The sequence below is a fragment of the Argopecten irradians genome, chromosome 2 (assembly GCF_041381155.1).
Source record: "Argopecten irradians isolate NY chromosome 2, Ai_NY, whole genome shotgun sequence".
Taxonomy (NCBI): Eukaryota; Metazoa; Mollusca; class Bivalvia; order Pectinida; family Pectinidae; genus Argopecten; species Argopecten irradians.
The window spans coordinates 23,424,922-23,436,897 of record NC_091135.1 but is presented as its reverse complement, the minus strand read 5'-3'; the positions used below and the strand labels follow the sequence as shown (position 1 = coordinate 23,436,897).

At 33.4% G+C, this 11,976-nt stretch overlaps 1 protein-coding gene across 1 annotated transcript; it reads right to left on the bottom strand.

Moving 5' to 3' along the window:
• Nucleotides 1–529: 529 nt before the first annotated feature.
• LOC138314862 (isopentenyl-diphosphate Delta-isomerase 1-like) lies at nucleotides 530–11,919 on the bottom strand. The gene is made up of 6 exons (XM_069255449.1): nucleotides 11,782–11,919; nucleotides 9,601–9,773; nucleotides 8,829–8,921; nucleotides 5,900–6,030; nucleotides 5,346–5,538; nucleotides 530–3,799 (listed from the first exon to the last, which is right to left on the bottom strand). The coding sequence occupies exons 1-6, from the start codon at nucleotides 11,868–11,870 to the stop codon at nucleotides 3,660–3,662; spliced, it is 819 nt and encodes a 272-aa protein (XP_069111550.1). The 5' UTR covers nucleotides 11,871–11,919; the 3' UTR covers nucleotides 530–3,659.
• Between the last annotated feature and the right edge of the window lie 57 nt (nucleotides 11,920–11,976).

Below are 11,976 nucleotides of genomic sequence, written 5' to 3'. Positions count from 1 at the left end.
TGTATGAACTCAGATTATCAAATTTTAATCGAGAAATGAAGACCCAATTGAAGCATTTGTAATTTTCAATGTCAGTCAAACAACATCCAATAGAATTTCCAATAACTTGCATTTTATATGCCTGCAATTAAATTTGACCATTCCCATCAATACTTACACTGTAACTATAAATGCAGATAATCCCAACACATTCCTATATCGTTTTGCAATTTCTGTGAAGAGATCTTTCCAAAATGTGTTTTGGAGCAATACGTGCGGAAAAGAGGAACTAGACAATATAGCCGAAAATGTATTTTTTCAGGAATGTGCTATATATCAATTGTAATTATGGGGAAAACATGAATTATCGCAAAAGTCGAGAAGAAATGTTGCTATGATTACCAATGGAGATAAAATAATTTTGTCTCTAACAAATACTACATATGCAACTTATTTCTGGCTTATTGAAATGATTCATTTATCTTCTAAAAATATTTGTTAATAATTATATATACCAGTTCAGGTAAAGATTCAAAATAAAATGCCAGTCTTTTAATTGGTGTTTTTTTTTTTTTTTTTGTATTTTTACAATTCTTGTTACCATTATTTCTCAAAAACAAAAATGACTTAATAATAGACCGCCATTTTAGATTTTGGATTTTGATATTTACGATTTCTTACTGCTTTTTCTCAAAAACTACTGAAGGGATCTTTCTCAAATTTCATATGTAGGCTCCCCTTGAGCTGTACTGTTGGATACTGAATCTTAACATCAATCCATCAACAACATGGCTGACTGTCCAGCAATGATGGATTTTGATAGATAAAGTTTATTACCACAACAATTGTTTATAGAAGGACAGAACGATGGACAGAGGATGGACCATTGGCGATTCAAATAGTCCAACATCTAATAATGGTGCCGTCATACATGTACTTACATGGATCATATTTGATGAAACAGATCATTATATTCATATCATTACAATTATGTTAAAGGCTAAAATCAAATTATTTGGAATTTTATGAACTCCATAGTTTGAATAATAAGAATGATCTACCAGAGACATATATTAGATTTACAATATCCTAGTCTAAAAAATTTGTAAAAAATAAACAAATCATTAGCATATTTAAAAGGGGGGGGGGTTAACTCTCCATTGAACTTTGATCAGCAATCCAGGAGCGATCTCAAAGGCAAAACAACTGAACTAAAACAATATACTGCAAATTAAGCACATGGTAAATGTAGATAAAGTGACTAGAACAAACTGTATCATTAACATTGACTTACACAAGTATTTGTATGAACATTTTGTTATAGTGTGATTATAAGTGTCAGTTACATTCTCATAAAATCATCAACAGTCATGTATAACTATTGGCTTTGTATAGAACTACACATTTACAAAATGGATGTTAGAAGATTTTGACTTTTGACAAAAGTGATATCAAAAATAAGTCACAAGTCAAAAGTCACAGAAACCAAGCCAGTTTATACACCATGGTCATTTGCTATTTGGTATCATGACAACCTGGCTGTGATTTGTGGAGTTAACTGAAAACTCCAGTTTGTCTCTATATATAACTTATGTGCAAAAAAATTAACTTTAAAAGTTTGTTTTGTGAAATCAGGGCTTGTATGCTCTTACAAAGATGACATTATAACCTAGGTAACCATTAATTGGTTATTTCAGGTAAGGGACAATTAAGAAATATTTTGATTACAACAATACAATTAAAAGTCTCATCATTTCATCTTTTAACAGTACTTTTTAAAGCTTAAGAACTATGGCAGATTTGATCTTTTTCAGATAAAAATCTACATTATTATGTACAAAGATATTAATTACCTCTCTCTCTCTTTCTCTCTTTATTTGTATTTCACATATATATTAACTTAACAATAAAAGTGAACTATATCTTTCAAAAAAGTGTCAAAGATGTACGGCAAACGTAGTCTTCACACGTAAAACAAATCAAGAAATAATCTCAGAACAAATGCATTTAACTGTGCAATTATTAAATAGTAATTACATTTTAATATAAGTTGTCATAATAATTATCAAGACACAAAACCTTGTAGTTTAAATTACAAGGTAATATTTATATTCTTAAGCATCTACGTACCTTGTATATCACTCTAAGGCTAAAAAAAATAACATGTCTGTTTAGGTTGCCCGGCCAACCCTAATTTTTTACACCTGATCCTAATTTTGTTTCCCACTTTTATACAAAAAACATTTTAAAGTCATATTTCGATCTCATACTCCAGTTCCAGCCATTATTTTAGAGTGAAAGACACTTAACAAAGAATAGGAAAAAAATCCAATGCAACCTTAAACAGACATATTTTTTTGGCCTTAATTTAAATTAAAAATGTACATGCATTAATAAATTGATTAGAAATCAAATATCTATTGAAATACCTAATGTTGATTATCAAAGAGCTGAAGCAATAAAAATATACACATGTTAACATGCATTATTACAATACATAAGCAATCTGAAACAATACAAAATACATGTACACATGTTAATATCATTAGAATAGAGAGGTATCAACTTGAAGGTATAACACGTATATGTATCATTATGTAAGTACGATAGGTGTACATGAAGACACCATCATTCCTTTTGAAAGGGTCACAGAAATGAACATTACACATTCAGTAGTTTACAAGACATACATAATTCACTAGCAGAATTATAAGTATTATCAAAAAAATGCCTAAGAACTAAATTGGATAAATAGATTTGAAGATTTGAAGGCCCAATTTACTTGAAAAAAATTCATGATTAAAAATATCACTGGGTTTAATATAAGGTTTAATAATAAAACTGATAATTTCATGTATTATGCCTTATAGATAAGTTTTTATATACACATAGTAATCATCACCATTACCCAGGTAGTTTAATTATCTAATGGTGTGAGTACATGATAGAAGCATATCTGCGGCTTGTACGATTATATACCCGTTGAGATATAGCTATAGTACAAAGCATAAAAGATTTGACATGGATATAAAAGTGTACATACCGACTTGTTTATCAACAAAACTCCACACAAAGGAAGCTTTTAAAAAATACTGCTGATATTAGTTAACTTTTCATTATATCACCATTATTGCAAATATCATCTGCAATTTCACAGTTGGATTTTCACATGATTTTTTTTTTTTTAGCTGAATCTTGTAGGTCTTTAATAACATATCTAACATGAATCAACAAATATTCAAATGTTGAAAATATTCACATTAGATATACATAATTATATTGTAATTGTATTATTCATAGCAGCACCATCAGTTTTTTTTCAAAAATATTTAAAAATGAAAAATATTTGTAAAAAGTTTGTCGCATGGACAATGTTGAATCATCAATCCATGCAATATAAATCATTACACAGCCATTAACCATATTATGGATTAACCATACCAATCCAGTATTTTCCATGACGTTAAATATTACATCACTTCACGATACTTGAGATACTTAGCAACATACCTATAACACCTAGCAACAAGGTTGAATAATACCCAACTTTCCTACTGCTAGTTATAACTGATCAACTTGTATGATGTACTTGAAATACCAAGCGATATGCTAGCAACATCCCATCTTTCCATATACTCTTATTTCAAAAGTAAAAATCATCCAGTTTTGCTCGTATTATTTTAGTTGACCATGCGGTGTATGTGGGTATGGTCCTTGTGTGATGATAAATTATCTAGATCATTCCACCACTTATACAAGAACTTGTCAATGATGAGTTTGAACCAGGGAGTCAGTAAAGTGCCCTTAGATTCTGCTTCATCTGTAAAACAATATATAGAGACTCAAAACAGAAAAAAAAAACCTGTACAAATCCTTTTAGATGGCCCAGATTAAACACTAACTAATTATTATAAGAAGAAATGAAATATAAGCTGTATTTTGACAATGGTTACAAAGACAAAAGTGGAGAATGCATATGAGTTTTATATTTATATTTAGCAGTGTTACATTTATAAACATTTTCGTATTACAATCTTCAACAAACATGTCTGACTTTCAAACAATGGATCAACAAAAAGGAGGTCTATGGAATCAGAGCATGTGAAAAAATACAGCTGTTTTCCGTCAGTGCTCCAGAAAAATTATCTGTTGTAGGTGATGCAAATGCTGGTTGCAGGATAAATCCACCTGATTATAGCTATAGGGAAGTAAGTGCAGAAAACTAACCCGCTAGACAGTTAGATGTCAGGTATATATATACACTACATGTATATATATGATTTAAACACTACACCATCCAATCAAACCATGGATTTGACAAAGCAGTAGTTATCAGGAAGACACAATTACATAGTCTGGCGATGATCATTCAGATGGATGCTGCACCCCAGGGCATGGTTAATGGTAATTGTATCAAAACACATTAACACTTCTGTCCCTGCGGTATAGTATCGTAACTCGTTAATTTCAAATCAGCCAAACAATTATGATTGGGATTGTATACATGTAACTAGACATGGAATTTCTGTACCAATAGCTTTTACACTCATACTCCCCAATCTCAATATGAGAAAGCTATGATAAGTATTTTGGAGCAAGCTAACAGTTTTGGTCACATTTACGTTAACTTACAACAAGAACTTCTAGCCCTCAATTTCCCACATTTATTCTTTTAGTCAAATATTTCTTAATGTTTTCATTTATTTTCCTCCCAGTAAAATTTTTACCACTACAATGACATTATAGGGACCGCAGAATCAAACCAAATATAGATTTCTGGAAATCCTGTTGTGGGCACAAGATTTCATAGAGAGGTGAATGTTTTGGAGCCTGCTAATTGGATATTCAGGGTGCATCAGTTTCAAATGTTTAATATGTGGGTTGGGCAATACATGTAGATGTAAAATATGTAGAAAATTTTCAAAATTCTGTCAAGTCTGTTTCTTACAGGGGGAGGAAATCAATATTGGAATTTATATGGGGGAGGATCAATATTGGAATTTATATACATGTATATATATATATATAATATGAACATTTTGGGTCAATTTTTGGATGCCCCCCCCCCACACATTAAAGTGTAGCAAGATGGTAGATCTTAATTTTCTTATTCACAGGTATGTGAGATGACCTTCAAAATTAGTGATGGGGAACCAGACTTGAAAACTTCATTTAACCTTGACAGTGGCAAACGTTAACATTACCATCTATGGGAAATCATTTGGTTCTGCAGTCTCTATAGACTTACTTCCTGATAACCTTCATACTCTACACAAAAAATATCATATCTCAAAAACTTTCAATAGATTTTTAAGCCAAAATAAAATAAAAATTTCATGGAATTAAATGAAGTAGGTGATACTAACCGGCCATGTTCTGCAGCTCCTCTTTGGTGATATATTTACACATTTTCACTTCATCCTTGTTGGGATTGAGTTCCACATCTTTCTGGACTATAAGTATGTAGTCAATCTCGTGCTCGCCCCAGACACCATCTACGGGTACATTCCCTGACTTATAATGTATCCTTGTGAGATACTGAAACTCTGAAAGGTCAATCTGTAACAAATATAACAAAACACAAGTGTAGCTTCTTATGTTACAGCAGTCATTTTATGGCATATGGTTTATCTAAATAATGGTCCAATGGGTCCAAATTGTACACCTACTACTCTAATTACAGTACATAGTATAGGCCTATGATAGTAAATTTGACATTTTACCATGATTTACCAAGTTAACTATAAATGAATGTAAAGGTCATTCATTTGAACAAATGAACATCAAATAGGCCTACTACAGGCCCAATATCAGGTCACTATGTGTCATGATTTTATTTAAAAGATTTCAGTTTTGCTAGATCAGCACTAGAACATCAGACACATTAACCACTACGCCAGAGTAACACAGAATATTTTACCTCGTGTGGCTGTATTCCTAGCTCCTGGTGTAAACGCCTCTGAGCTGATTTTCTAACACCAATCACTTCTTCCTCCTCTAACTCCTCCGCTGTGTATAAAGGATGGCTGCAGCAAGTGTTGGTATAGTGATCTGTAAGAATTACAGAAAAACACACTAATATACAGTATCTTTTATTACTAGACCTCAAGCTTCCATCCTTTTGTGATATAATTAACTACATAGTCATCGTTTTCATGACTAGATTTCTACCACTATCATTTCAATCAATTATTCATGTGCAATGATAACAAATATTACATAAAGTTAAACTATGAACTTTGATTTGGTTTGATAATTGTAATGTACTTTCACGTATAATTAAAGGCCCACTAGCTATCCAATATGACTTTTAATTCTTAAAATGGAATGTAAAACGAGATTGATACTTTTAATAAATAAATATGAGTTGCAATAGTTATTAGCTTACCATGAACACTTCACTTAACATCACTACTAAGCAATTCAATTAAAAACAATTTAATGTTAATTTTCATAATGCAGGTTGTCTTATGTGTCCCACCTAATTACACCACGTTATTTGACTATCACTGCGCCATACGGCAAAACAGTGAAGTGAATCTTCACTGTTATCTTCACTTTCACTGTCGACGCATAATAGTGTGAACGGATTCGGTTGATCACTACATCAACATTCTGTCGCTATTGCCTGGCAGGCTGTCGCTACACTCTTAATAACTTGGTCACAGTTTTGGTAATGTTATCTCGACGGTGCTGGCAGGTGGTGCTGTTACGTCATACACACATGTGTAAGCCTACACAGGTATTTCATTATAGCTGCAGCCACAAGCCACAACAATTACACATGTTTTTTATGAAACGTACCGTACATTACAAGACTCCAAGCAAGGACGTATATGAGAAGGATAAGTCACACTGGGTTTTGGGGAAGTCCAAGGCAGGCGCTTTTGTGTTTGTACACTGACCATGACGTTGGGCGACGACTGATTTTCCTTTGATATCCGCCGGCGCAGCCTTTGATGTAGCTTGCGGATGCGAGGGTTACCGTCTTACTTTCTGAAGTGGGGCCGTCATTTTATGAGCTATCGATTTTTTAACGAAAATTTAAGACATATCCTCTAAATATTCCGTCTTTAAAGCAAGTAATAAACGTCGTGAAATTTAATAAACTTTACAATGGTGTTTCGTTTGACTCGATAAGACAAGTATTTGTTGAGAAAAACAGTTTTTATTCCCGGTTCATAGGCGTCTCGCGTGGTGTTTAGTAATGTAAAGAGACAGACACGAATCCTTCTCACTTATAAATCCTTGATCATAGCAATGTTATTGAAGTAGTTAACATATTGTAAGATTACGTTCAGTATGTACAGTAATTACCGGAGAAATCGAAGATTGAAATGTTACCCAAAAAATACTTAAAGTATGAATTAGGAAACCGGACTACACGTACAGAAGCTTAACATACTTTACTTTTACCATTTCTGTGAGTTGGCTTTCGGTATTTTTTTTTAAACAAATAAAATATTATTTAATCTCAAAACGATGCCAAAATATTTGGAATGTTAGTAATGGGTTTTTTTTCCGTGAAAGCCATGCTCCTTTAATCTACAGGAGTTGGTCTACATACTGTATTGTCAAAGTACGACAGTCTGTATTGTTTGTAATACATTGTGCTTCCATACCATACTTCCGAGATGAAACATGTGTAACATTAACTAGATCATGCTGCAGACAATTTTCCGGCTGTAATAAAAATTAACCGAACCAACAATATTCAGATGACAATGCACAGTCAATGTCAGTGCTTATGTGTTGCCGATTTAGACATAATGTGTAATACAAGTAATGATCTTGATGTAAGTATCTGTTTTAAACCTCTTTCTTAAATTTTCTGTGACTTGTCTACAGCGTTATCTTACTGTTAACTTGGATATTGGAACTGCTGGAAAAGGAGTAGGCCTAATATGCCGTAACAACTGTATCATAGTCTATATTCAGGAAAAGAACACCCGTATGACATCAAAATCTCAAATATCAAACTATTCAATGTTAACACTTTTATCAGTTAATGATAACGTATTTTAAAAGTTACCTTAAGCAAGGACGTATTGTACAGTTCGTGTTACGAATGCCAGATGCTTATTCTACTGTAGCTAGGTCGTTGTGTTGCCTCGATCTCTTGATTAATCAAATAAATATGACAAAAACAATCAAATCAAGTTGTTGTACTAGCTGGTATCAGGTCGTAAATATAGATGAGTGGACACAACAATGGCTAACTTCTCATTGTATTTAACAACAGTACTGGGTTTACATGCTCAACAAAGTCGTCCAGTAGCTCAGCTACTGACAAGCATGTTTCCCGCAACATGTGTGTGTGACGTAAAAGCGTCACCTGCTGGCACTGTCGAGATAACATAAACAAAACTGTGACCAAGTTATCGAGAGTGTAGCGACAGCCTGCCAGGCAATAGCAAAAGCATGCTGATGTAGTAATCAACCAAAACCGTTCACACTATTATTGTGTTGACAGTAACATATAGCTTATAAAGGAAATCTTGCAATTGCTTGGTGTGGTAAACACATCTTTGGTTATAGTAATGAATTTTCTATGTGTTTAATATATAAAGAAACTTTTTAAGTTTTGTTTCAGAAATGTAAGTAAAGTGGGCCTTTAAAGATTTATATCTAGTAACATCTGTAAATTTTGTTGTACAATGTAATGATAAATATTGCAAACCCTATCATTGTTTTGCATTTCATTAAAAAAACAATATAATTACATTATATTACAATTACACACTTCATGGTAACCTAACTTTGAGGATTTAAAAAGGTCTATAAAATCAACGTTATGTGAGCATGTATTTATTATTATAATGACTTAATAATAGAAATAAGTACTTTACCTGGGAAGGTGATTTTTGAACTAGATCTTTGTTGTAGCAGGAGCTGGCCCGAAGTATTGAACAAGAACACACTGAAAGCTCTATGGAGCATACCTGTCAAACATAATTACACATTACTTACTACTCCTAGACATAAATGTACAATGAAAAACAGGCCACTAAACTCAAAGTCACTGAAAAGAGATCATACCTGAAAACTAGATCATCTCCCCTAGTTTGAAACTTAGAATACAACATGTCCTAGTCTATTTTGGAGACGAAAATCATTAAAAGAAATTAAAGTTTAGTGATGACTTCTATATTCTAGCGACAGTCAGAATGTTGGTGGCTAGTCTGAAGAAGCTGTAGAGCAAACTTTCAGAACAACAAATTCATGCAATATATACATTAGATATAAAGGTTTGTTACATTCATTTTGTGATTTAACCTTTATTTTTTTTCTTACTAAGGCATATACTAAAATGTACTATTTTACAGTAAATGACAGTCAATAAAAAAACTTTTAACAGAAATAGTTCATTCCCCTGCATGGGATTTATGAAACTAGTTTTTTCAAAATACATGTGGGAATTAATTTAATGTATTTTTTGAAAGTTTGATGGAAATCTTAGGTAAATGAAGCAAATTTAAAAAATGTTTTCCTGCTATATGGGCAAATACATTATGCTTACAGGTTTATTATTTCTTCAAACCCAAAGGAAATGAACATGCAGACTTGATGCAACTGTCTCTCTTTTGATTTGGAAATGTGGCCTATGATAATCAAACTTACCTTTGTTAATATTTTTTAAAAGGTGGCAGTCCTTTTTCGAAGCACTCCCAGTGACTTTATCATCTCTATCCACCAGTATACACTTCTCTTTGAGCAGTTTCACTTGGGTACCATCCAGGTTTTTAAGTAATGGATCATTCTCCATATTGAACTGGACCTCATTAACTACAGTCCTGTGAAGTACAGACATAATAATGAAAAACAGGAGATCCTGGATCTCCACCATTGACTGAGCTATGTCAGTAGATCAATTAGATAATGTACTACATAATCCTTTCTGTGTTTTTCCCTTCTTTTTCTCATTCTTTTGAAAATATTGATATTGAATACACATTTGGCCACTGTCTGTCATTGTGTTTCAAATTTGATAGGTAGAAGGACCAAGCAGACCTTACAAGTTTAACTTGAGGATGAGGTTATCAGAACTTCATGAGCCCTGTCAATTCTGTGAAAGTGTCAAAATCCAACATGGCCATGTTGTTTCCTGGTTATTCACAAAGTGTAATTGGCAGAACTCAATGAACCAAGAGAAACTTAAAATTTTAGAAAGATCCCTTCAATCTGTTCTTAAAAACAGTGATAACAAACTCCACATGTCAAAACCCAAGATGGCTGCTACCTGTCAACCATCATGTATTCTGACTATAGTGCTACAATCCAATTAGGAACACATTAAATTTGAGGTAGATCCCTTCACTACGTTCTAAGAAATAGCATTCACAAATTTCAACTATCAAAATCCAAGAAGGCTGCCTGTTGGCCATCTTGTTGTTCAAACAGTTCCAATCTAAAACAGATTCCATCAGTAATTTTTGAGAAATAGTGCTAATTATTAATTTATTTCAACTTTGAAAACATCTAAATCTAGCAGCAATGGTTGCACTCAATTTGGACAAGAGATGAAAGAATTTTTAAAACATGGTCATCATCATGATTCTTCCTATTGCCTGCTGTAGTATTGCAAAGCATCCAGGAGTGACCTTTAGCTGAGTGTCTCCTATTTCATATATAAGGGATGTTAATCAAACATGCCATGGCTGTAGCGGGATTGAACAGCGGTGACCAGGTAAATGTAGCTCAGCAGTAGAGCATTCGGCTAGTGTTTGGAGGTCCTGGGTTTGAATCCCAGTATGGTCACTACATTTTTCCCCCTCCTGTTACAATGACTGTGTTTTTACATCGTAGCTGCAGGTTGGTATGTATGTTGTATTTGCCCCCAAATTCACACCTTACAGTTGAAGAGACATAACAATTGGAAGGTTTATAAATTAAGTGATCTTAGTTGCCTGAACAAAACTTGTCAATACATTTACAGGTGGAAAAATAAAAAAAAATCTTTTCATCGACCCTTAAATTTACTAGATGTGAATAGAAAAAAAAAATTAGCATAGGGACATAATTCATACCTTGCTGGGAACGGAGTGATGGCAGGGTATGATTATTCATTCTAGTCTATTAATTTAAAGCACATTGATTTAAATGAAAGGTAATTTACAAACTAATTGAATATCAACAGTTGAATAAACATAGATGTACACATTCTGTCATTCTCGATACTCCATGGGTTACTATCACTGTCCACCACTGGACTAATGCATGTCATAGTGATGTGGGATTGGACTGGGGCAATCTTCGGTGACCAGGTAGCTCAGTCAGAAGAGCACTCGGCTAGTGTGCTGAGGGTCACTGGTTCGAATCCCCGTCTACATTTCTCCTCTCCTGTTGCAATAGCAAAACTGAATGCAACAGAACACAAGTAATGTGGTCCTTTGAAGTACATCAAAAGAATCGAATACAGGTACACTGTGGTTAACTTTGTGGATTTGAATTCGGGCATCACTCTCTCTGTAATCTTCAAAGGTCTGTCATTGGTCAGTTGTTTCTTTCTGAACTGCCTCCAGTTTTACTAGGAGATACTGATAGGCCAGAGGTGGATATAACGTCAATGATAGTAACTCCTTGAGTATCGAGGATGACATGCACATAAGTGAAACTAATAAAATGGCACATACTTCAAAAGTCTTTAACTTATGTCAACTGGTGTATCAAGTATTCTGGATGATTACTGTATCATAGTAAAACAGCATTCAACATAATTTTTGTTTACACGAAAACAAATCGGCTGATACAAAACAAGTTTCTAACCTTTAAGAATATGAGTTCATTTGATACAGTTCTCACCTTGATATTATTAGCTGGTTCAATCGTTTGTTTGCTGCCCATCTAGTGCAGTATGTGTTCCTTAATCTTGAGAAGAGCCCGCAGTGCATCTTGTTTACAGCAGACTTCAAAACGAAAGTAGCCGGAAATGAGCAAACGGAAGTGAACTATTAAATTCTGTTCTGTGAAAATATGCCTTGTATTTGCTAATTACTT